Here is a 26,780-nt window from a genome sequence, read left to right on the forward strand (position 1 = left end):
ACAGTGATCCTAGAGTATTTGGCACTGGCAATCTCAGGGAAAGATGCCAGTTTATCAGGCCTTTTTGTTATGGAGAAGTTCAGGCATAATTTTGAGAACCAGGACTGCAGAGATTTAGGTGGCCTGGAACAGATGACAAACTCTTCCTTCACTACTAGGCCATGCTTAGCAGGGCACAGCTTCTCAGAGGGCTACCTCTCATGCCCAGGACCTTTCAGAGGAGCAGATAGGAGGCATCATACTAGCCTGGGTCCTTTCTCTTGCTCTGCTTCTCACTGCCCACAGACAACCTTAATGCCAGCACTCCTAATCTAAATACATACAAGATAGTTTTGTAATACTTTTCTCTTTTTATGAGCAATTGTAAAACGGAGCTTTTTCTTACCAGAGCTCCTGCTGAAGGCCCACTGCACATGTGAGTTTTCCCCTTCCAGTAGGTACTGAAGACATAACTTATGGGCTTTGGCTTCATCTCAAACTTGGTATTGCTCCAGTACAGGCAAAGACTTTAGGGCTCAGCAGCAACAGATTTAAATACTTATTTTGTGCTTCTCTGTGCTGTGTACAGACACAACCACAGTGGTCAAACCCTGCTTTCAACTTCCCCTTTGGTACCCTGTGATGTTTACATGGTGTGCAGTGTTCTGCAAGCATCAAACAAACAGAAATAAAAATCAGTGTTGGTTTGCTTTTTAGGAATAACCCCTGGAGTCAACAGCCATTCATTCCTTGTAACCCTTAACTCTCACAACATGAAGGGGCTTTACAGAAGAAATAAATAGTGTATCAACTTAGGGTCCCCATGTGTTTTCCTATGAAAGCATTAAAAATCTCAACACAGCATGAGAATGAAGCAATAAAGCATCTGGACTTTCTTGGCCAGGCACGGAGCTGAACATGCCTGATTTTTCCACAAAGCAAGTGGATTTGCAGAGCAAAGTGCCAAGTAGTCACAGCAGTGTCACTGTTATTACAAGGATAGATTTTTCAGCACACACTGTGCTGAAATGATGATGGGTGGCTACTGCATTTTTTGAGAGCTCTTTGATTTTCTGCATGCAATGGGAACTCAATTCCTAGAAGACACTGGCAAGGGGGAGGCAGTCCTGAGATAACCCAAGGGAGATACTCTGCAAGATGTTTTTCATCAGTCCAGAGCTGGTAGCTGCAAAGAAAGGGCACAATACTGATACCTGCAAAAGGAGGAATGAAATCAGAGTATTTCTTTGGGTGCAAAATCTTTTCCAAGACTTAGCTGAGAAAGAGGAAGTCTTCTTCTTGTAAAATAGAAGGAACATCTTAGTACCAGATCTATCCTTATAAATACATATCTAGTGGCTTGTTTTTTAAATTTGAAAATATCACTAAAACTGCAGGAAATAAAAAAAACCTGCTGCTTTAAGGGTCTTCCCATTCAGAAGACAAGAATTATACAGACTTGTGCAGAGTTGCTCATCTCAACACTTGAATGATGGGCAGAAGCTTTTTTTAGAGAGTATCACAGGTTCCTTTCACAAAGGCTGAGGAACAAGCCATGATAATACCTCAAGGTCACAAAAGGCCCTTTATATTCTGCAGGGGTTGAGATTGATGGGAAAAATTATTAATTCTGGCCATAATAAAATTGTGATACAGGACTGCAGGACTCTTAATAACTCAGCAAACTCAGTGGGTTTGTAACTTAGATGTCCAAACAGGCCACCTGCATAGCTGGAACATCGATTTTCGCTTTTATTTTGGCAAGAGCTGCTGCCCACTAAGAGCCTCTGAGCTCTGCAGAAGCAGTTAGGTGCTTTACTCAGCCATTGCAAACCAATCTTAAAGGGGAGAAAAAGTTACCTGTCATTCTTTGTTGCTCATGGTAAGATATGTGAGCTGCCACATTACAATTAAAGGCCAGTTGAGGAGAAAATTTTTTTCCTCTGATCCAAAATGCACCATCTGGCCCAGAAGAGGACTTTTCTTCTGTTTTATGATAGCCAAGGTGCAAAATGGCCTGGGTTTAACTAGTCCCTGGGCACAAGGAGAGCTGGAGGAATGCTGTGGCTCCATGCTTCTTGTGTGCACCAGCTGTAGAGTGATGGAATCAGCCTCCCACTCAATCAGAGCACCTTGGTTCCACTGGAGTCAGAAGGCTGCTCTTAGGGCAGTTATCCTGAATCAGCTCACAGGATGGAGATTCTTACATTTCAGTAACTAACTTCAAGAACAAAATTATCAGCTGAGTCTGTCCCAGCCTGCTCTTTAGGTTACAGGTTCCTGGGAGCAGGAGTAGCTTTTTTTTCAGAGCTATATTCTCTAATTGGATTTCCCACCCATATTGTATCAAAAAAAGGTGAGTTCTCATAAGTTTGCATTTAGTTTTGTGGTTTTCCTGCTCTAACTCACGAGGCATTTGCCCAGGCTAGGTGGGACACAGTATCTGTATCCATCTGAGAGCTCAAAACACTCTCCTCTTCAGCTGCCAGAACAGCTAATGTGGCATCTGCAGCTGCTGTTGGCAACTTTCCCACTGATATCAGTGCAGCAGGTTTTGATCTTAAATTTGCTCTGTGTGTCCCTAAAGAATACTCTAGCTTGAAACTCTGTGGTGGGTCAAATGAGGCTTTTTGCTGATGGCTGCAGTCCCCTTCCTCCAACCCTGCTGCCTGAGGCAGAGCTGGTGGTCAAGAAAAAAGATTTCCCAGAAGATATTGTGCTATGTGTTGGAGGGTGCTGAGCACTGTGCAGTGTGTGCTGACTTTTAAAGTGTGACCACTATAAGTTCACCAGCTGGAACACAGGGAAGGGAAATACTTCTGGATCCAGGTTTAGTGATCAGCTATTCCATTGAACATGAAACTCCTGTGAGTGCTTATAGCATTCATCTTTTGGTTGAATATCCAGCAAGAATTGCAGCAAAACTAGTTTGAAGTAATACAACTGAGGCTAACTTAATGGAGAAAAAGCCTGGAAAACTTTTCTGGAAGGGGATGTGTTGCATGTATCTATATATCCATATCCATTATGGGAAGGACATTAGCTCTGGTGTGGGAGGGTAATGACAGACACATGGGCCCTGACAGAGCTCCTGTCATGTGTCTGTGGAAAATACGAATCATCCAAGGCAGTGTGCAATGTAGGAGAATTAGGAAACCTTGAAGAGGTGACAGCTGATTAAACAGCTGAAGTTTTACATCTCTCTGAGCTATTTAAGATGCAAAGATACATCATAAGACAGCTACCTTAAGCTGCCTGATACCAGTTCCCCCCCCCCCCCAGTTCCCAGGCACTGCCTTTTACCTTGTACAAAGCTGTGACTGTTTAGTCTGTGCAGAAACAGCCTTTGTCATCATATCCTCCAGCTAAATTAGATCATTGTAGCAGTGTAGACAATATACAGCCCCTCAAGCCAGAACATAAATTTATCCATTTTCCCATAAAACTAATTTCATAATGTCTTTGGAGCAAGCATCCTTGCTGTCTTTAATACAGAGCATTTCATTTGAAGAAAGAAAGGGAAGGTAAATTCAATTTAAAATATTCAGACCCAAGATTAGCCCCAAAGCATTCATGTCATCAGAGTAGGAAGCCACCTTATCTTTTGGTGTGGTTTCACTGTAGCTGAAAGCTTAAAGAATGACTGATCCCATGAGAACATTTGATCCCTTTTCAACCTTCCCCGGTGCTGGGATTTGTGCAAGATCACAGTCAAATGTATTTCTCAGGAAAAGTCAACTGGGGATAGCACTCAACTCCCTTATCTTGATGGACCTTCAAAGCCTTTCTCCATCCCAATACTCAGCCTTATCTGGATATAAACAGATATGCTCAGTGCATCTCTGGGCCATCTTCCCCACATGGTCACACTGTACCATCATCAGCTGCTTCAGCAGAAGTCAGTGTAACACCAAAATGGCTGAAAGATTTGTAGGCAGTAAAGAAGGGACAAAATGCAAAGCACAGATGGATGCTATTCCCAGAGAGGAGGGGAGTGCCTGGGGGGGAATTTGTGCTCCATGTTGATCCTTCTTTACTGAGGTGTATGGGGTCCGGAGGGACCTTCCTGAGGGAGCCTTGGGTAAAGCCTTGAGGATTTAGATGATGTCAATTGTGCTGTGAATTTGTGAGCTGCTGCACACTGTTAGGAAAACCACAGTCCCTCTAGAAAGGGGAGCCCATTTTCTGTCCTGGCAGGGACTGAGATATGGAGAGCAGAGGATCCTGCCTGATCTGACTAAGCCCACATAATAGGCTTCACCTCAGAGGCAGACAGTAATTGCAGTAACATGGGCTTAGTGGTGAAAGCACAGATTGCTACAGGTACACCCCAGATGTGGAGAAGGGCATTGTCTCTTCTTATTGCTCCTCACCACACAGGACTTCATTTTATAATTTAAAATTGTAGCAATTGTGATTGGCACCACAGATCAGAACCAACAGATGAAACGAAACCTGATAGTCCCTCCCTGCTTTTTAAAATAATATTCCAAAAATATCCCCCTGTTTCCCAGACACGGATATCACAAAGGGCAGAAGAGGACATCGTCTCCCAGATTTTCTCTTTCCTCCATCTGTAGCCTATGTGTTGTCTATACAATGTGCCTAAATATTTCCATCATTAACAACAGAAAGGAAAAGGAAAAGGAAAAGGGGCATTCTCTCAGCAGGCAAAAGGTCTGGCTGCAATATTTCCACCAGGAAAAGGCTACATTCAACTGTATGACATTTTTCATGAAGTACCTGCTTTCCAGGGAAACTCTGGGGTTAGAAACATTAAGAGGTTGCTACACTTGTGATGTTATGTCAGGATGCCCCAGGATGCAGGTTTTTTGTTTCTCTGCCTTTCTGTCCTTTTCTATGGGCTGTCCTTATGAGACACCTAAAGTGGTCTATGGTGCACCAGCATAACATACCATCTCGTAACATACCATCTTTCTTCTCTGGGAGGACAACTCCAGTGCTCCCTGGGGATTTTGTTCCTAACCAGTGAAATGGCTCATACAACTGGCAGCATAAAATGCATTAACAACAGGTTCCATAATGTTTAATGGGGACACTGAAAGGTAGTCCTGGAATTATGCCTCTTCACATGGAAATCTAATTTTCTGACTAACCACCTTCATGGTTTTAATTTACTTCATCATGCTATCAGCAGCAGTCAGTCTGGTAGGAGGCTATAGTTTTTTTTCCTTAAAAAAAGCTACACAGAGATTACATACAGGACTGGGACAAACTAACCTGATGCAAAGGACATTCAAAACAACAAAAAAATGAGCCTGAACATAAAAGTTTTAAAGGATGCAATAATTCCTGCAAATAAACTGTATCAGTCAGACCATCGTTCTGGTTTGCTGGACTAACAGAGTGAGATGAAAACTCAAGTGTCAGACACCACATTATGGCCTAGAATGTACTTCTTGGGCTAAATTCCAAGACTAAAGTACAGTGTCAAAAGGCAGGAGCTTATCCAGTAACAGGTTGGTTTGTTCTTCTGGAAAGACATTGCTTTTACCAGTGAACCAGGACATCTTTTCTCAGAAAACACTGCTGTAAACTTCAGAGACATTGTGTTATATCCAGTGCTCATCTCTCTGACATGTTGGACAAAAATACTCTATCCAGAATAATAAGGTAATTGTCTGCAATTTTGCATATTAAGCAATCTGGTCTTAAAAGCCATCAGACAGCTCATGGGAGGACTTAGCCCCTATTACAGGCAAACATGGTGTGTGTTTTAGTGGTACAGGTAGCACCAGAACTGTCCCCTCTCAAAGAAGAGATAACATTATGCCCAATACAAAATTGGCATCAATCTACTGAGACCAATTGTCTCAGTGTTTAGTATTTGGAGAAGAATCCTGCTGATCCTCCATTATGTGTCCCAGATATTTTTCATTCCCTCCCAGATAAAATGCCCTGCTGATCTAATGGTAGAATTTGGCTCTCAAAGCTAGAAAGCTCCAACTGTAGCCAAAATAATATCCTAAAATAGAAAGAAAAATGAGAAAGCAGAAATGTTATTTTCCTCTTTCAAAAGTTTCAGCAGGAAGCTAGCAATGAGAAACCACTAAAATGGCTCTCTCCCAGCTACCTCTCCCAGTCTGGGCATTGCCTGAAACACTCAAAATATTCCTCATCCTAAGGTCCAAAGGCACCTTGGTTTCATGCCTTTGTCTCCAGTGTCACTGGAAACCACCCTAAGTTAATTGAGCTCAGGATTTGGTCTTTCTGTGTGAATCAGCTCTAGGGAAGCTGACAGCTACAAATCCCTGTGTTTTTGTTCTGATGAAAACAGCCTGAAGATCTAAATTTAACATTTGGTTTCACAATGCTCATTTTTGACTGTAAGTAAAATCATCCTGGAAAAATAGCTTAGAATAGGAAGAGATGTGTTTTCCGGATGCTGGAAAAGTGAATGAAGAAAAAGCAAGCACGACAAATTTATCCTCATTCACAATTCAGATTGCTCTTTACTCTCTGCTTGGTATCTTTGGATAAATACTGTGAATAAAAATTGCACTAGTTACAGGAGAGATTCATAATTTCTGACCCCATTTCAGAGGAAGATGCAGCACATATCTGTGGTGTTTGGGTCACGGGAAACAATGCCTGCAGAGCAAATCTGTGTTGTGAATGGGTTTTTTCACATGAGGAAACCAGGCAGAATATTTTCCAAGATGAAAAAGATTCTTCTTCATGCAAATATTTATTCTGATTAATTTCTTCTTGTACACAAATTATCCTTTTCACTTACCCTACGGTTACATTACTACACTTTAGCAATACAAAGAGACCATGGAGTGGATGTAAATATAATTTATAGATGAAGAATGGCATAAATCACCTGCACATTATGAGGCAATCTAATCTAAATAAGACTGGGGCCTCTACAATGAAAATCTGCTCCCAAGAGTGACAAATGGCATTTTCTACTCAGCTTTTTGTATTTGAAACAATGTCTGCTTCCAAATAAGCCCAGATGGATTCCAGAGGATGACCTGATCCTGCTCTTCCTAGTGCATTGTCAGCAGTTCACCAGGCTCTAGCCATGCAAATTCATGGAAGATGTTCATATGCCCTTGGAAACAGGATATTTATTTGGGAACATCCTGAACCTTGGATGCCAGCAGCATTTTCTCAGTCTAGCATTAGGGAAAAAGGCATTGCACCTATAAACTGAGAGCAGCAGAGACCTTGAGCTACTTGAGAAATTACACACAGGCTTTCATAATACAGTGCCACAGCCCCCCCAAAACAGGAGATGTGGCGAATGGACCCCTGTGGCTCAGGGCCTGCCTGTGGTCATGTCCTGGTGATCCAGGGGGTGACAAGTGTTCCCTCTGCCTGTGCAGGTGCACATCTGCACAGACACCTTTGGGGACCTGGTTGGGAAGTGGGTGCCAAGGGCACAGGTGTGGTCCAGGCTTCTGTCCTGGTCTGAGTCCTGGGCCTCCCTTGTCCAGGGTTTTTTGGGCTGTGTCCCGGGCTGGTAGATGTTTGAGCATGAGTAATCCTCATCTTGCAATTCCTTGGAAGCAGCTGTCTCAAAACCATCTGCCCACAGATGGGGAGCAACACCACCTGTCCACCACCTCTGTGAGCACCTTCTCTCCTGGAGGAGCTCCTCCTGCATTGCCCAGCAGGGGAGCTGCTGGTGGGAGGGCTGGCACTGGGACAGATGTGCCTTGGCAGGAGCTGGGTGCGGCCGGACGAGCTGTGCTCATGGCAGAGGAATGCAGAGGAATGTGAGGCACCTCCCTGGGCTGCCAGGTTGCCTGGGCAGGCTCAGCACTGCTGCTGCACTGCCCGTGCATTGCTGTGCCTGCATGTGACAGGTGAGCAGGCAGTGTGGCATGAGGCTGCTCTCTGCACTGGTGTGGCCCATCGGAGCAGCCATGGGCTGCTGCCAAGCAGGAGGGACAGCCCATGGTCAGGTCCTTGTAGCAGTCCCACCAGCTGTCCCAACCCCTGTTGCTCTGCTCTGACCTGCCCTCTTACATCACATTTCTGCTTTAGCTAAGTGTTTGATTCTCAAGACAAATACAGGAATAAAAATAACTCTTTTTCCATTTGCTTCTTTAGCACAATTGTGCCAATCACTTGGACCTTTGGTTCAGAGCAGACTGCAGCTTCTCTGGTCAGCCTTGTGGCTGCCTTGAATGTCAGCCTCCTAATCCTGCCTGGCTCAATCCTGGCCCTGCTCTTTGAGCTTCACTCTGCTTAGAAAGACTTAAAAGAGAACGTCTTTCTCTGTTGGGCCATGGCTCTTTCCTTGGAGGACAAATTCTTCCCACTCTGAGGACTTGGTATCTGCCTTGGAGAACCCACAGGCTCAGGCTGGAGCTCCAGGCACTGGCAGCCCCAGTCTGCCAAGGACTGCAGAATTTATAGGGCCAGGAAGTCTGGAGACACTCAGCACTGGACCTGTTGTCTTGGGTGTTTCTCAGGCCATGTTGTCTACTCCTTGTTCTAGAGCTACAGTTTGATTCCTCTGAACAATCTAAAGTGAGGCTGTTAATGAAAATTTTAAAATATAATTTGCCATGGGGGACTCCTTACAGTACAATACAAGCTGGTTTGGATGACAGAGGCCAGCTCATCAGCAGAATTAATCAGAGCAGCATCAATTTAGCATCAGTAAGGCTTTGTTGATTTGCAGATGCAGAGGATTTGGCCCCAGTGCCTGGTCTATATTATTTTACAGCAGATAATGAATGCAGCATGCCATGCTTGCTTTTCTTACCCTTCTCGGAAATTGCAGTTTTACTGACCTGAAAGTATTTTCCCACTATTAAACTTTCAGTCAGGACATAAGTCTTTTTTAAGATGCTGAACACCACAGGATGCCCTCTCCTTGTGTGGGAACAGCTCTGCTGTACCAAGAGGAGGTGTGATCTTGACTTAGGAGATAGAGATTCCTTGTGGCACTGACTCATACACTGTAAATTTGTGCTCATTTTCACATCTTCCTCCTGATCCTCTTTTAGGCTGCGTTTCCATTACTCCTCCACCCTGGGGGAGGAATCCTCAGCCAACACAGCTCTAACCCGGAAACCACAGGGGATGAAAAGACCTTTCATAGCAATAATGATGCCATGTTCCTCTCCTCTGCAGCTGCATTTTGAAAACAAAGGATCAGGAGGCAAAGTCACCACCCACGAGCAGAATCTGCAGCTCTGCAGCCATCGGGGACTGGTGCAAACGGGCCTGATGCAGATGCCAGAGAACATACTTCCCATTGACAGCAGGGAACAACAAGAACTGAAAGTATAACCTAATCTAGGGTGAGAACAATGTCTACTTTTGCATATTTAGCAGGGATAGCCTTGGGCCATGAGCTGAGGCTTAACTTTGCCCACACCATAATTTATCTTTCATATTTTTGTAATCAGCTGTTTGGATCAATCTATTGTAACGACCATGTATTATCTGCAAAATAAGGTGGTGGATGCACTTCCAGCTTGATGCCCCTTAGTAGATACCCATGCCTGGATGCACATTCCAGCTCCACTGTCCATGAAAGATTTCCCATAAAACAGATAGGAGGACACTTGGAAGTACCTCCAGTAATTTGGTGAGTCTGTAGTTCAACACAAAGTGTAGGAAAACAGGTTGAAGGCTTTGGATTATGACTTCTTTCTACTACAGCATATTGCTAGGCCAGGTTTATCTGCATGCTCTGGGCTGAAGCACTCCTTGGGATTTGCCTTTGCAGCATGGATAGTACTTTTGAACTGGGAAAGGGTAGGTGATTGACATGAGACAGAAGGCCTGATTTCATCAAGGCTTTGGCATGCCACTTGCTGGAAAATGTATTCCAATAAGTGCAACCCAGAGTTATTAAATGTGGCACCAAAAGGTGAACAAAGTTCCTGACAAGGAACTGCCACTCTGGGCTGGTTTGGTCTCTACTCCTACAGGCAGGCCTGATGTTAGTCATCAATAGGAAAAGGTCAGTGGGACTAGGGAGGGTCTGGCTGCACCTTTTGAAAGCTCTGGATACACGGCAGCAGTGTAATCCTGTAAGCTTAGTATGTTAAAATACAGCTCTTCCTTCTCTTGGGCAGCCTTCAGAACATGAAGTGGAGGTCAATGATGACTGCAGTATTTTGTGGTTACTTTACGTGCCAGTGCTCACATGAGGGGTGGAATGGTGGAGAACCCAGCTCAGTGTCCATATGAGACACTGAAATGCCTATGAAAAGTCTTTCTGAGCTTCCCCAGAGACTGTTTCAAATCTTGTGCTAATTGTTTTCTTCTTGACTGCTCTGAGTTCACTCCCAGAGCTGCCAGGCCTTGATAATCTCTGGATCACAGTGCTCTGTTTGGGTTTCTGTCACAGTCTCTGTGTGACCTGTCCTCTGCTAGGCAGAAACTTGCAGGGTCACATGAGGTGCCTCTGCTGGGCTGGAAATGGGGATGGGTTATTTCTTCTGAATTGAGTGGGCCCCTAAAATACGAACCTCATTTCAAATAGCATTTGATACAGATGAGTGCATTTGTCTTCTCCAACATGCAAACTAGAGACCAGCTATTTTCTGCTCAGCATGGAAACAGGAGAACTGAGACAGCAACACCCACGTCTGTGAAGGTATTTAAGCACTTGTTGGGATCCATGCATCGTGGCCAAGCTGTTTGTTGATAGTAAGACATAGTCTGGGCAGCAGGTGCCTAAATCACGTTTTTCCAAAGTCCTAAAGTACAGTCTTTATCAGTAGGTCAGATTTCTCCCAAGTTCCTTGCAGGACCAATTATAGGAAAGGGCTGATGCTCCATGTGCAGGTTCCTCTGTTTATTTTCCATGGTGCCCCATCCCTGCACTTTTCCACCCCGTGTTGTGCAGGCGTCTCAGCAGAGATTGCTCTCAGCACCCTGCACCACTCGTTCCTTGTGGGTGCCACAGAGGAACCACCTGTTACTCTAAATCTGGCAGTGTTTCCTCATCTTCCCTGCATCCCCATTTCAACTTCTGTAACTACATCTGTGTGACCTGTTTTCTCCTGCTATGTAGAAACTTGGGCAGTCACATGGGGATATATGGGGTCACTCGTACTCCCCTGACCCTGTAAATGTAGAAGGGTTAGTTTATTTCCAGAAAGTATGGTTTACATATGGTTTTCCTTTCATTAGTTTGGATGTCACCTAGAAGGGTTCTGCTTGTTCCCCTCAGTAACAGCAAGTAAATAGCCGACCTGTTTAGAAAAACTTAACACTGGAGACCTGGAGAAATCCTTGGATGCAAGATGCATGCTGAACTGTGTGTGACCCTCTGTAGAGAAACATTAGCTTAATATATTAGTAATTGTTTTTTAGTGAAGATAAAAGAATATTAGAGAAAATATACAAGGCTTGAGGTCCAAGTTCCCTGTGCAGTCCATTTCCCGTTGAAATCAAATGGCCAAAATGAAGAGGTCAGCAAAAGTTTGCTTGAATTCTGACTGAGGAAAACAAGGAAAGCTCTTTGCTCACTCCAGGCAGTGCTGTTATCAAGAGGATCTGGTCACAAAGACCAAGGCCAGAGTTTTCAAAGGCAGTTGCTTGATTTGCTAGCCCTGCTTGAAGCACACTGACTGGAGCTGCTTTTGGGAAGTTATGAAAAACAGGGGATCCATGGACCCCCATGCTAGTTCTGGGAGACTTAGCCAAGGCCACAAGGCAGCTTTGAAGCCTTTGACCTATCTACTGTCAGGTCAAGCTGCAGGGCAAAAAGTAGGAATTCTGACTTGCACAAGCGCTGACGAAATTTATGCTGTTGAGCCCCCTGGGTTTCCAGCTTGGGCATCTTCACACTGTGTCCCCTTTTGTACTGAGACACACATGCAGAGGCCAAAGAATGAAGATGTCTCATGTTAGCTGTAAGATTTCAGGCTGAGCTGAGCTTACCAAGACAGGTGGTGAGTGCAGGCACCCAAGGAATCATACTTGGAAGACAAGATTGAAGGACTCCTGCAGTTCACAAATGCTACTTGGGAACTGGATAGTCGAGTACTGCCAGTTCCTAGGATCAGCTTAAAGTTAATAGAGTGATGGCAGGTGCCCAAACATCTTTGCAATCCTACATTTGCAGAGATGTTTTCATCACAGAGCAGACAAAATAAAATGGTTTTTAAAACAACACACCCTGCAGGTCTCTGTCTTTGCCATTGAGTATATGAAATTTAAACAAAAAAAAAATTCCCCAAAAAAAAGGGAATGAATTCATATAAATAACATAATTAGAGAAGCTTGAAAGCAGCAAGAATGTATGAGACTTCAATGCATTTTTATCCTTATAAAATAAAACAGACACTGAGAGGATGTTATAAGAAGGCATTTCAGAAATGCTGGTGTAAAAACAGTGAAAAAACAGAGAAATTTGATTTTTTCCAGGAAGACAAGCAGGGATCTGGTTCTCCAGACCTGGGATGTAGAAATGGATGTTATGGAAATGCCATGTTTTGGCATGATCAGAAATTGCAGATTCTGGAATTAATTGCGTGTATGGAGTGCTCCATACATCCATACATCATTATGCTGAATTTGGAAAAAGTTTCAGATGACCTCCAAGGGATGATTTTCAAATCTTCAAGCTTATTGGAGCTTGCCTCCAAGCAAGAAAGCCTTTGTTTAAGTGAAAGCATCACTAGTCCATGGGCCCAATCCTCCTGCAAATCCTGCTAGTGTTTGTGTCCTTTTGGTAAGGTCCTGTTTTCCCCATGGGTCTACAAGTCCATAGTCAATACATCCTCGATTTCTATGGAAAGCAGTGTTGAAACCCCTACATCTTAGGAAAAGGAGATGGGGGCTGACTTCAGCACTCCAGCCCTGCTAGCTTTTCTTTTTTTTTTTTTTTTTTTTTTTTTCCCTGGGGTGGTGGGGGGTGTGTGGCCTCAGTCAAAATCCACAGGCAAATGACATGACCAGAATGAAAAGGGGTGTGATCTACCACAGGACTGTAGGGCTAATAGCTCACAATTTGTCTGTTCAAGAATGTTTACTTCATTTCATGTCACTAAAAGAGCAAAATGCTGTCCCCTTTTAATAATAAACATTATATTTCACTAAAGAAGAAGTAAGACAAGAAGTGATGATAGAAATGCCTCTGAAAATAAGCTATTTGTTTCCTGGCAGATGCAAATCTATTCTGTCTCTCCCTGTTTCCCTGTTCAAATGCACTTGTGTAGGTCCCACCTATGCACCAGGCAGGGAGATCAAGATCTGGCTCCACAGGGATGCTTTGTACTGTCCTGAAAGCAAAACTTAATCCAGGGAGAGGATAATGCACTCTTGAGTTACTGACTCCTTCATCCTTGTCTTGCACAAACTTCCTCTCATCTCCAAAGAGTTATCTGAGTAAAGATCTCAGTATTCTCCTCCCTAGAGTTTATTATGAATTTATTAAAAAAAAAATACAATCCCTTCAGCTATGAAAATTACCCTCATTTGTCTATAAATAGGCTTAACCTCTTAAACTGTGTCAGATGCTGCAGATTCGCCAATTTGATCTAGATCTTCAGATCTTTCCTGCTCCTACAGCTTCAGGGCAAATGACTCATGCTGTTTGCAAGTGCCTATCCCACTGAGCCTGGCAGTATCAGTGTGGCTGAAGGTTTCTGCTAGAACCTGGGCAGGGATTTGCTTCTCATCAAGCTCCTCACCAACATACTGACGCCACAAATCAGTGTGTTGTACTTACATGAAAATCCATGCATTTGCAGTGGTCCAGCCACAAATCAGTAGAGGAAAATGTGTTCTAGAGTCAAACAAATATGATAAAGGCAAAATCCTATTGATCCATGTAATCATTTTCCCAGCTGCATTTCCCTTCACCAGTGGCAGTCCTAGGAAGATTGGTCTGCACTACCTATTACCTTACCTTTGAAATTGCTTTGGAAATCTGAAAGAGAAATGTCAAATTATTTTCAGACAATCTAAATTATTTTATAGCTTGTTCCTGGAAATCACAGTTCCCTGAGCTGTCTGAATGTTTGGTCCTTACTCTATAAATCACTTGTTTTTAGAAGCAGAAGGGATCCAATTTCCCAGGTGTGTGCCCATTCCTACAGTTGTCCCACCCCTTCTGCTACTTTTCCCGGGAAAGGGAAAAATCTTGACATTGAAAATTAAGGGAAAAACCTCTTCTTCTAGGTGAAGGGTAATGCTTCCCTTCTGGCTATGAGGTAGCTGGGAATAGAAAGGTTGATGCAGCCAGTTTTGCCCAAGTTTCCAGAAAGTCCTGGGCCTTGGCATGTATTTGATCATACTTGTGTGCTGATTTGTGGACCAGGGAGACACATGGAAGAGCTGAATTTTATTTATTTTATTTTATTTTATTTTATTTTATTTTATTTTATTTTATATTTTATTTTATTTTATTATTTCATTTTGTTTCATTTTATTTCACTTCTACTTCAGTTATGAAGGTTATAGCTTAAGGTGTTGCTCTTGCCTAATGAATGAGCTGGATGCTTTGGAAGTCCAGCTGATGGTGCTCTGAGGGCCATCTGTGTCCTCAGCTCCCAGTTTCTCATAAGCTCTTTGGAGTGAGGGCCTGTGTGTTTTATGTTGCCATCACAAATAACACACTCTCAGCTTGATATCCGTGATTGACTGTGCATGTCACATTTCATGCCATAAAAAACATACGCACGAGGTTGGAAGGACAAACATGCTTTTGACTTCTCTGCCAGTTGTAGTTCAGTTTGCCTGCAACCCTTCTTCCATTGTGTGTTGCTACTTTTCCCCTGAAAAAATTTCCAGAGCCCCTGGAAGAAAAAACAGGCTCTATTTACTGACATTTGTTCCAAGTTATTATGAGCAGACAACTCTTGTAGGCTATAAACAGCATCTCTCAGCCACAAGCCTTCAGTCAGAACCTACCAAGGCCAAAGACTTCCTTCATTTAAAAAGCCATTAATTAGCCATTAAATTAGCCATTAAATGAATTAGCCATTAAATATCACAGCAGCTTGAAGAACATCTATAGGACCTCTCTGCTTTCCTCCTTGGTCAAGGTTTGAGCTGGCACTCTGTTAAGTTGCTGGGAGTCTTCTCTGTTGGATGCCCTGCGTGCACACACATGAGTTAGTCCACACTGTGAATTAATTCATTAGTTAATGAATTAATTCAGCTGCAAGTTCCACTGCAAGGGAGTGCCAGGGCTGAAATGTGCCCTGAAGCACTGAGGTGTTGTTGACACAGCCTGGGTGATGAGGAGCCTTTCCATGTTTCTGCACAGGATGAACTCAGGGTCAGTGGGATGAGGAGGAATCATTCTGTGCCATCTGCTCCCTCTCTGGCAAACCTCAGTGCATGGCAGGGAGTGTCCTCCCGTGGCTCACCCCCCTGTGTGTCTCCAAGGGACACAGCCCTGACAGGCTGTGGGACACTGTCATGTATGCCCGGACGCGCTGGCTTCCCATTTCACATCTGCTGATGGTCCTCATGCCAGAGGCCAAGTTTCCTTCACAGAGGCTATATTCTGCAGTGCTCAGGCTGTCTCCAAGATCCTACCCAGGGAATAGATAAACAGAACAATGTTTGAGCCTCTGGAACATTTTAATGTCATTTTCAGGGAAATATATGTGTCATAACAACACAAAGCAGGCACAGTTCCCTTGCTTTCGATCTGCCTGGTGCCAGGGTCCACGTCATTTCAGCATTGAAACAGATCCAGCAAGATCATGGCAACTTTGCTTTCTGCAGAAGTGCCTCTTTTGCCCCTTGGTCTGTACTTGTCTCTTGTCTTCCAGCAGTGTTCCTTACTCCTGTCAGGGAATGTCACGTACTGTTATGTTAACATCTGATTTTCACTGGAAACCCTAGGGAATTGGGCCCTTATCTCCACATACCATGCACATCAAAATAGTTTAATCAAGCCTATTAATTCCAGGGCTTGCTGCTGATCTGGATAAAACACTGCCCTTTCCCAGCACTGAAGTTTTGTAGCCAAGTTTCACATGCAGCATTCTCCATTAAGTTTGTTCTCTGCTCCTTGGGGCTGAACACATTCCCCTATGGTCTCCCAGGTCTTAAAGAGAAGTGCCAGAGTTCAGCTCTGAGGCCCAGATTGATTTGGGCTAATTTTCCAGACCAGAAGCATCCCATCAGTTTGAAAATATGGACTTGAGAGCCCTTGGTGTCACTTCCTGGTGCTCTGGGCGGTCATTGCCAATTCCAAATGTTGGTTCAGGGCAACTGCAGAGCCTAGGAAGGCACCCAAGAGCAGAGAGAAAACTCAGAAATGTGCCAAGACCGGGGCAAAACTCAGGGGATGTCATTACAGAGGTGGCACTGGGGGATCTGAGGAGGCAGACATGCCTTTGTCCTTGTCCCAGCATGCCTGCTTTAGGGAGGGGTGGAGGGACATGGCTCATTCATCAGAGGGCAGAGCCTGGTCAAGAAACAAACTTCAGAGAACTGGACATGGGAAGGTTAGATATAGGAGGATGGTTACAGGCATCTTCCTGACCAGATGAAGAAGTGGACCAGATTATTCTGCCTTTTCCCACCTCCAGCAGGGTTTTACCTCGTGGCTCACCCCCAATTCTTAAGGCAGAAGTTTCCAGAAGCTGTAGAGATGCCTTGTGTTTAAAGCAGCCACAAGACATGTGCCTGTTGGCCCAGGGCTGCTCAAGATGTGCTGCTGCTTGCTTTTCTGGGAAAGGGTTCTTGCAACATGAAAGAAGTGCAGGCAAACAAAGAGCTCTGGGGAGAGAACTGACAGGCAGCAGCTGGAGCCAGTGGGTGACTTGCAGAGTGACAGAGCAGTTGGGCTCCTCGCTACCCTGCTACTATTTTGGAAACATCAATAAACAGAAGAGGCCACACCAATCTCTCAGGGCTCCAACACAAACTCTGAGGAGCCCTGTGGACACTGGTGGCACCAGCAGCCTGAGACATCAGTTTGTCCATAAGAACTCTGCTTCATTTGGACTGTGGGCAAACTCATCGAATTTAGCCACTGAAAACATCATTAGCAGTCCACTAATTAGCAGATCTCAGCTCCTTTGCAGGTGAAACTTTGCACTGAGGAATTCACGCTCATTGTGCCATGGAGAATATGACTTCAACTTCTGCTGGGGGAGCATTCAAGCTGCTGGAAAAAAGTATGGATGTTCATGTTTTTAAAAAGGGATTGTTTGTGCTGCTGTCAATTATTAATGGCTCTCAGGTCAGGCTAAGGAACAATGCCAGGGATAAATTACCCTGTATGCTATTCAAATATGTTCTACCAATTGTTTCCTTCTCAACTACAGGATTCACCTCGCAATGAACTCCTTGGCATTTGGAAAAAGAGGACTGACAAAGAAATAAACTTGGTGTGCCCATTTATTTATGCATTGACATCTTTCCTACTTTGTCAGGTGTGTTTAATCAGAAAGAAGTAGGAAATGCATTATAATTATAAACATATTACTGCAGAAAAAAAGGCTGCCCTTGGAAAAGACTGCATTGTTTGATAAATGGTTACAGTGAAAAAATACAGGCTTAACCTACGACTCTTTGCTGAGATCAAAGCAAAGTTGCTGCCACAGGGTCCCTGTGCAGCAGGACTCAGCTCTGGGTATGCAGCAAGGCAAGGGGAAGAAAGTTGAAAAGAAAATGCAATCTCCTCCCTTCCTTTTCTTTTTTTGCCTGAAACTTTTCCCCTAGTACTAAAAACAAAAAAAAATTTTAAAAATGACTCAACCATTAAATATTTGCTGTTAAAATTAATAGAATTAGTGAAGAACCCAGCTGTGAACACAATAACTAGGGTCATGTCCAAAGCCCCTTGTTGAAGCCATGGAGAGACATTGTTTTCGACAGGTTCTGACTTGGGATCCTGATGAGCCAAAGCAAAGATGTAGTTAGGGAATAACCCTGGGAGATTCTGGATGTCCTGCAGTCTTTCCACGTGACCTTGCCCAAACTTGCAAACATTCCTTAACAGCTGAGCCCCAGTTAGTACTGTGCTGCTGCTGTGAAAAGCAAAATCCTTCTGGGCTCTGAGAGCAGGAATGCTGTAGGTAAGATGCAGAAAGGGTTTATTGCCCTTCTCAGCACTGCAAAGCTGAGCCATGGACCTGCAATTAAATAAATATAAAAACCACCAACAGACAAACTGAAAATTGTCCAGAGGAGAGCAACAAAAATGATCAGAGGTCTAGAAAACATGACTTATGAGGAAAGATTGAAAGGGCTGGGTTTGTTTAGTCTACAGACTTTGAAACATTCTAATAAACTCTAAAGATGTAAAAAATATTTCGCATCTAAAAGGGGTAATCAATTGCCCTTTATCTCTGTGGCAGAAGGTACAGCACAAAGAAGATAGTATTAAAAGCTCTGAGGCCAAAATACCTCAAGTTTGTTACTTGGGGAAGGATGAGAGCATCTCGTGGGAGATTTTCAGTGTTTTGGACAAGTACCATGAGGGACTGGGTAACTCACTGTCCCATGGAACAGACTGGTTTCAGCCATGTGGTCCTACAGTTTCCTTTATCTAGTGACTGTGTCAGGGTACCTGAGGACAAGGCCTTGGAGATTATGAACTTTTAGAGCACTCCCTGATTTGAAAAAATGTGTCAGGTGCTCAACCTTTATAGAAGTTGCAAGAAGAAATCTTTTTAAAAAGCCTCTTTTCCATGGCTTCCATGGTTATTAAATGAAGAGCAACAAATTCCCACCTTTTCATGGGGCAATCATTGCATTGTGAAGAACCTTGCTGCTCTCCCATAGGGGATTCCCATCTAGGTGAGTACTCAAATGCTTGAATATTTAGATGATCAGACCTCTGAAAAAGCATGTAAAAGTGCACCAGGTGGTGACAACCTTGCAGATCCTGCTCCAAACATTCCCTTCCTGACAATGGAGAAAGAGGTACCTTGGCCAACCCTTGCTAGGAGTGCTTTTACAATTGTAGAGCAGTGAGGATGGTATTAGGTACTGGTCCAGGTGGTGCTCAGCACCTGATCAGAAAAGCAACATCCCTTCTCCCCATCGTGCCCACCCAGAGCTGAGTATCCCATCCTGGAACTGTGTGTGCTTCTCCCCACCTGTGACTGAGCAACTTTGTTATCCCTTGTCTGTCTTGGAAAGGCTCAACACTGTGTTCTGATTTCAACCCCTCTTCTTCAAAGAGCCCCAAAAGTTGATGCAGAGTCTGCATCAAAACTCACCACAAGACAAAAGCACATTAGAAACCAGGTTTTGAATTTAATGCCCAGCAATCCCAAATTCCTTGAATTATGGGCACGAGGCAAGAGGTTGAGAAGGAAAGGAGCACAAGGTTGCAGCCAGAGCAGAGCTGGCCATAGCCCTTGGCATCTCCAAGTACCTCTGGGTCGAGTGGGGGCTCCCCAAGAGATGGGGGAAAGATGCTGTGCTCAATCCTGCCACAACCCTGCCTCTTTTTGCACTCCCCATTTCCTGCCCAGCTCTGCAAGGTACTGCTTGGTCCCACATGAGCACAGAGAAAATCACTAGTTATATGATATGGGAATTAAAAAAAAATCTCTTTGCTTCTAAGTGTAAACCTATGACTGAGGCAATGGTTTGCAAACATGGGATTATGGCCCCAAGTCAAGTTTTTTTTCCCCTCAGTTTTGGGTACAGTCACGAGCCTGGCAGGAATATGTGTCAGCTAAAATGCATGGCAGCAACTGGCGTCTCCTGGAGTTTGGAGCTGAGTAGGGTCACAACAGGATGGAGTTTGGGAAGGCAGCACTGCAGGGTTAGGAATAAACATCTCCCTGGGGCAGACTTTCCATAATTGGCCATGACAAGGCTTCTTTCTCCAGAGAGCTGGAGCTGGTCTGTGAGGAAACAGGATGAATCACTGCTCCCGCTCAATTTGGCAAATGCCATGATTTCGTTCTGCTCTGCACAGGGAGGAGATGATGATATAGACTGAAGGACAGAAGAGAAATCTAGCCAAAGGCTTCTGAGGTGGGAGAGGAGTTTGAGTTCCCACTCATTTTTCACAGGTTTACTCAGGCCCTTAGAAGGAAACCCTGGCAATACCCACTGGTGCAAAAACAATTCCCTTTATCAACAAAGGGAGGGAACAATGGGGACTCCTGAACACAAAGCTCATGCAAACAATAATAGCCCTTTTATTTTCCATTATTAAACCAGCAGTTGATACTAAATACTTCCTTCCAGCCCTCTACTTTGTCAACTATTTCTGTCACTCTTCTGCTCAATTTATGGGACGGGATCTTAGTGTCTGGAGCTGGTTTTCTGCAACGTGGTGGTGACCACATGACTGTGCAGCCTTTTGTGAAGAGGAAGTTGAGCACGGTTTCCCTCGTGCCATCCTGTATCCTTTGAAAAGTTCCACTTTTTTTTCAAATATGAAGAAAAAGGGGTGTTGTTTCTGCTGGCCTTTCTCTGGATAGTGGTCATCTGTAAAGCTCCTTGCTATCTCAGCAATCTTACCAAGCCCAGTGACCTAACAGCAGTTCACAGCCTCTTCAGTGTCTGATGATTAATCCCCTCCCTTTCAAAGTATGCACTTAGTGGCAGAACCCCACGAAAATATTGGTGGAGCAGAGCTGTTTTGCCAAGTGGCAGATTTAGACTTGCTCTTCTTGGAAAGCTGGCTTCCTGTCACTGGCTTTGTCTCATGGGCTTTTTTCCAGTGGTTTGGAGAGAGGAGAAAGGGAAAAAGAAATTGTTCCTCCCAAATACCTCTTCTCTTTTACATCCCCTTTCCTCTATGTGTCCTCTGCTATTCTACATTTCAGGAACTCCATCAGCCAAAGTCATCCTAACTAACTCCACTGCTATTCCTCATGCCAAAGGAGAAGAAAGATCCCTGCAAAATAAGATCCCTTGAAAAAGAAGGTGCAGACAATTTTGATTTCCATCCTGTCTTCTCCTGATTCTTCAGAGGCCAGGCAGATGGAACAAAATTCTTCCCTCACTGTGGAAGAGTGTTAGCTCAGAAAAGTCAAATCTGCTTCTTGTTGCAATACGAGAGTTCGGATCAAGCATCAGTCTTTTGCCAATTTCTAATTAGCTGATAGGAACATTAAAATTTTATTTCTTATGAGCTGACCACCACAGCGAACTCAGGCATCTGCTCCTGGGCTGGTTATAAGACTGCAGCTTGAGGCTTCCTATTCTAAACACTGCCACCACTGGAAAGGAAAGCTTGGTCAGCAATGAGCAGCAAAGGGCTGTGGCAGGCAGCTGAGTTTGCATGACAGCAAAGATCTTACTTTTCATGGAGACAGCAGCATCCCCCTTCACTTCTGAAGTCAGTACAAGGACAACTCCCACAATGGGTTCTTAAGCCATTCTTTCTCCTGTTTCCTCTTGAGATGCTGGGTAAGGCCTCCAGACTGGACTCAGCAGCACCACATGCAATATCAGCCAGGTAAACACAGTGTGAGCAAAGCTCATGGCCTTTCTGGCACAGGGTCTGGAAGGACTAATGCCGGGGGTGCCTTCAAGGTCAGGACGTTGTGTGACCCCAGGAAGACTCCCCAAGTGCTCTCTGCAGAGTGAGGTGGGCTCTTTCTGGGAAGAAAAGCACAAAATATCAAGGAAGTACCAAGAGTTGTTTAGAGAAGGTTAGAACAGGGGACACACTGGAGTGTCAGGCACCCATGGTCAAAGAGTCTGTGTGGCAGTTTCCCCTTTGGTGTCCATGTGTCAGTCTCTGGATCATAGCAGTCCAAGGAATCCAGGTCCTTGATGGCATTGTCTGAGGTGAGACACCGTCCTCCTGTGACATACAGCTTGTTCCTGATGACAGTGGCCCCATGATGCATTCGTCTGTCCTTCATGTCTGCACATTTAACAAACTTGTTGCCTTTTGTATCATAAGCAATTATTCTCCGGGTGTACCCTGAAGGCAAAGTCAGAGGTGGAAGAGACAGATGGGAATTAAGCACTTATGGCCAGAAGGAATAATAATGGTATATTTCATGCTGGTCTTCAATAAAACATATTATAGCAGTACATAATTTGGAAGAACTAATATATCTAAACTAAGAAGTGATGATGTGTCACAGGGATGCCTCGCTGTCTATCTTCCTTTCCTGTCTGTCCTCATCCTGTCTCGTAGCACCTTGGCAGCCAAGGCTTGATGAGTGCCATAAAGCCCACCCATCAGGCAACCAATCTATCAAACAGAGTTGGGCTTGCAGTTACCTGCATATGCCTTCAAGCATCTGAAAATATTTCTTTTTACCAAACAGAATCTTAGAGCTTCACTTGGAAATACAGAAACCAGTGGCACATGGGATGGGCCTTGTTGGGTTGGAGTTGTAGCTGTCTGCTGACTGGGGCTGAGTATGCAATAGCATGGTGCCACCAGTGCTCACTGCACTCCTGAAGCCCTCAGCATCACATCTGTGCTGCCACCATGCCAGTGAGCCACTGGGCAGCTCCTCCTCTGAGGGGTGAAATAACCTCGTATCAGCTGAGAGGCGATACGATACGATATGATATGAGTGCTGGTGAGAGGGCCACTGCACTGGAGCAGTGGGGGTGTGGAAGCCTGGTACCCAGCAGGACCTTGCCCACACAGAAAAACATGAGTGTGGTCTGAGGTGAGGGCAATCTGCCTGATATAAGCCTGATAGTCTTGGACCTTTGGACTCAGCCCTCCCCTCTTCTCACTGCAAAGGATAGCAGTGGTCTCTCCCTGAGGGGTGACACCGCCTTGAAGTCCTGTGCAGTTTGGGTTCAATCCTCTGCTTTGCTAAAGATGCTGTGTGTCTCATTTTTCCTTAAAAAATTCAACACATGCTTAGTCCCAGCAGTCTGTAGTCAGGGAAGAGGCATTAAGGACTGTAGAGGGCCCAGTTATCAATGACATGATACTCCTGACTGCCACAGGCAGAGGCTGGTCCTCAGGTTGAAAAAGACACAGAGAAGTTTCCTCTTTCCAAGTGTTTCACACTCCTTTTGGGATATTTCACAGTTAACCCCAGGAGGCAGCTAAAAGACCAACCAACACCTCATAGACCTACAGCCCACCCATCCTGGCAAGCCATCCATGGCCTTGTGGTAACCCTGCTTTCCATTCTTCCAAGTGAGGAGACAGGGAGGACCAGGCTGTGAGTCAGGAGGGGAGGGTCAGGACCCCCATGCTCCTGGCTTCCTCCCAAGAGCAGTAACTTCCATTGGCTTTTCCTCAGTTTTCTCCACCCAGGTACTGCTACTTGGGGTAAGAAAGTGCCTCATGGAGAATTTATTTCCACTTCAATTGCCATGAGGCTCCAGAAGAGAAGTGGGCACACTCCATGAAGCTCCAGAAGAGAGTGAGCACACTCCTCCTTTCCTTCCCAAGATCCAGGTGCTTTTTGAGGGAGCACCCCAAACAGTGAGGCTGCAAAAACCCCCAGGATCTGGGCAGGGGGAGGGAGAGGGAAGGTGAAACAGAGCCCTTACCACCTACGATGATAATCTGGTCTCCAATCACAACAGCTGGTGCACAGACATTCTTCACTACTCTGGTCTCCATACGAAACCATGTATTCCTGGAGACATGGTAAACCTGGCAAAAAAATATTCACACAGCTGTTTATGTTTCATTTTAACTAACATCTGTAATGACAGAGGAACTTTGGGTTTTATTTTGCCCTAATAAATACAATCCTCTGGCTCAAACCACTGGAAATCTGAGAATGTACCCACTTTTTTTTTCCTAACATGTCCCCTTGGAAAGCATTCTGGATCCCCAAGATTGTCTGCTGAGGAGATGCTAGCACATGCACTGAAGGAGTGTCTGCCATATGAAAGCTTCTTGCAAGGCTGTTAAATCACTGTAACTAGTTCTCCCAAAGGGCAAGCTGATTCATTTCATTTTCCAGTTATCCTGTGTATTCCTTATTAGCCTTAGCAATTTCCTGGGCAAACAAACCTCAGCTTCAGCTAGCTCTGCTGGCAGCCGCTGTGTTTGCCCAGCTGCTATATTTATGCTAGCGACTGGTATGCACTCAGACTGGCAAAGGGACTTAGAGTGGTATCTAAGTCATCGATTTACGTGAGAAAAAGAGCTGTTGCCAGATGATGATCATTCAATCATCTGCATCTGTGTGACACAAACTTTTATGTTGTGTTATCTGCTTCTTAATATAGCAAATATCACCAGGCCATCTCTCCACTAACTGATAAATACATTTCCTTCCCCCTGATAATGAAGTACCGTTATAAAGCATTGCTCATGCCCTTGTTGCCATCTTAGCTTAATGATCCTTCTTAGTTAAAGCACCTTGAACAGTGAAAAGCACTCATGGGAAAAAAACATTTCAATCTTGCTAAAGCTTCATATCTGATAAGTAAAAATGTAATGTATTTTTTCCTCCTGATAGAGTGTAACGGCTGAAAGCAGGCAGAGAGCCAGCAACATGTGGCAGGAGCCCCATTTTTAACACAGCTGTTTATCCCAAATGACTGTCAGTTTAACTTCTGGCCCTTTGATGAGTGAGTATCTAATCACCCTAATGATCGTGTTTGCGTTTGCTGTGAGCGAGCAGGTGCAGGCTGAGGCCCCGCTCAGCGCCACGTGCAAGCACTGATTTTGGTGAGATTGGCAAGGGAGCTGCTGCTGCCTGCCATGGCATCACCTGTGGCAGCCCTGGCCCTGGGGCCCACCAGTGGCACGGCTGACTGACACCCAAAGCAGCACCTCTGGGGCTGCTGCCTGAAAAACATTCAGAAGAGGAAAATGGAAGGGCTGCAATGCTTCTTGAGGCCATGGATCAACCCATCCTGCCTCTTGCTGCAACACACAATGACATTTTTTGAGTGGTTTGATTTCCTCATGAAGGTGATGGACTGCTGAATAGCTTAGAGGAAATTGCCTATGACAAGCAGGACTGACCATTACCTGGATAAGCCGAACAGGGTTTTGCATTATGTCTTCTCCCCCAAAGAGGTAAACCCTCTGATCTTTGGCAGCAACAGCAGGGTGAAGGACGGCAACAGGCATGTTTGCCATGCTCTCACAGGTGTTGTAGACACTATCATATCTTTCCACAGAATTCAGGATTTCCTGGTTTTCACCAATTCCACCGAATGATAAAATATAATTTTTATATGCCAGGCTTCTGTGGGAGTAACGTGGAATTAGCATGTGCTCAATCAACCTCCACTGATTGAGTTTGAGGGAGTAAATGTAAATATTACCACTGACCAGACTTTTCTTATTGACAACAGGCATCCCTCCAAGCACAAAAACATTGCTGTGCAAACTCACTGCAGAGGCTTTGTAGAGGCGCATGGGAAGTTTGGCCAGGCTCAGCCATTGGTTTGTCTTCTCGTCATACAGCAGGACATCCCTTGTTGTCTGCTGGCTGTCCTTCCTGCCACCGATGATGATGAGGAACTCCTGGTTGGAGTACCTGCGAGGAACATGCACCATGGGTTTGATGTCAGGCATGTTGGTGCTGTACAAGGAGAACATCTGTCTCCAGGCTGACTCCAGGATGCTCCTGCAAGTGGGTGAGGCCTGAACGAGCGAGTCATTAGCAATGAAATGGAAGAGGAAGGTTGGATGGACATACTGAAGTCGGACCTTCTTGAACAACTCTTGGATGTAGCCTTGTCGTGCCTGGAGGTCGTGCCGGATCCAGACCATCAGTGCCTCAAAGACCTGCTCCTCCTCCCCACAGAGCTCATCATCCCCAAGGTAATCGATGAGCTCTGTGGGACAGAGCTCCTTCAGGTCCTCAGAAGAGGCCACCAGAGGAAAACATTTCAAAGCCATAGCCTTGGCTTTCTTATTCAGGCTTTGGCAGTTCAAGACTTTTGCCAGTCTGATCATGCTCAGACAGTTGTCAGGGGTCAGCTTGTCCTGGAGGTAGGTAGAGCAGGCCTCAAACAGCTTAGTGTATTGCAGCATGGATGCAGTCTCCAAGAGGCACAAGACATTCTCAGTGGATATGAGAATCTCCCCAGTGTAAACATAAAGGATAATCTGATCCAAAATATTGGCATCAATGCCCTTTAGAATGACTTTAGGCTGGTGACTCTCCCTGAAGTTGTTACAGAACATTGCCTTGAAGTATGGGCTGCTGGAAGCCAGCACATTTCGGTGACAGGGGATTTCAAAGCCCCCGGAGCAGAGGGTAACATCGGTCAGCATCCTGCTCTGCCGCAGAGCATTCAGCTGCCTCAGCAGTTCAGAGGAGAAGTCCTGGTCTTTGAAGAGAAACTCTTCAGTGGACCCCTCTTCCATAGCAAAATATGAGAGAGATGAATTCTGGACTTGGCAGAAAAAACCTCCAAATTCTTAGCAGCTTTTATTGAAAAATCCAGCTCCAAGGGAACAAATCAGGACTTTGATGTTGCTGTAAATATCCGTTCACTATTACACATAAAAATGGAACATGGTTTAAGCACAGTGGGAAAATAATAAAGAAGCCAAAAGGTCGCTAAGACCCTTTAAAACTTTCATAAAGTTATCAGATAGGTTGCAAGTCTGAGGTCAGCACTGCCTGTGTTGTTGGCAAGAAGCAAAAGCACTGAAATTATCTCACTGATTTTGGATTAAAGCTGGAGGGCTGAAGCAATTGGTTTGTCCATTTCCATCATGTTGAATAAACGCACTTAGACATTTATTCACAATTTTAAAGTATTAGCAGTTTAGTAGCTTGTGCCTCTTTCCTCTAGAGTTAGTCACTCCCAAAGAATGCAAATCTGGCAGAGCTGAACTCTGCAGCAGGACGAACAGAACCCTAGAGGCTGGGAATCTGCATTAAAAGTTATTTATTAACTCTGCTTAGCTGTGGTTTTTTTATGTTAATCAGACACACAATGACTAAATTAAGTGCCAGGCAGAACAATATGATGAGTATCTACGGTCATGGCTTAACTGC

General features: G+C 44.7%; 1 protein-coding gene across 2 annotated transcripts; it reads right to left on the bottom strand.

Moving 5' to 3' along the window:
* Window positions 1-14,423: 14,423 nt before the first annotated feature.
* KLHL38 (kelch like family member 38) lies at window positions 14,424-26,149 on the bottom strand. 2 transcript variants are annotated; one of them, XM_058815869.1, is made up of 3 exons: window positions 24,791-26,140; window positions 23,350-23,455; window positions 14,424-14,726 (listed from the first exon to the last, which is right to left on the bottom strand). In XM_058815869.1, the coding sequence occupies exons 1-3, from the start codon at window positions 26,138-26,140 to the stop codon at window positions 14,695-14,697; spliced, it is 1,488 nt and encodes a 495-aa protein (XP_058671852.1). In that variant the 3' UTR covers window positions 14,424-14,694. The 2 variants fall into 2 exon arrangements, with proteins under 2 accessions (XP_058671852.1, XP_058671862.1); XM_058815879.1 differs by lacking the exon at window positions 14,424-14,726 and adding an exon at window positions 20,071-21,799 and having other exon boundaries at window positions 24,791-26,149.
* Window positions 26,150-26,780: the final 631 nt, after the last annotated feature.

Source organism: Ammospiza caudacuta, chromosome 1, assembly GCF_027887145.1.
Source record: "Ammospiza caudacuta isolate bAmmCau1 chromosome 1, bAmmCau1.pri, whole genome shotgun sequence".
In the NCBI taxonomy this organism is placed as follows: Eukaryota; Metazoa; Chordata; class Aves; order Passeriformes; family Passerellidae; genus Ammospiza; species Ammospiza caudacuta.

Bases quoted from the DNA above. Each gene is read 5' to 3' on its own strand.
- KLHL38 (XM_058815879.1), bottom strand. From the start codon at position 26,140: ATGGAAGAGGGGTCCACTGAAGAGTTTCTCTTCAAAGACCAGGACTTC. The intron at 23,456-24,790 runs GTAATGGTCAGT...TTTTTTTGCCAG, and splicing joins ACCCTGTTCGGCTTATCCAG to GTTTACCATGTCTCCAGGAA. The intron at 21,800-23,349 runs GTAAGGGCTCTG...CTTTGCCTTCAG, and splicing joins CCAGATTATCATCGTAGGTG to GGTACACCCGGAGAATAATT.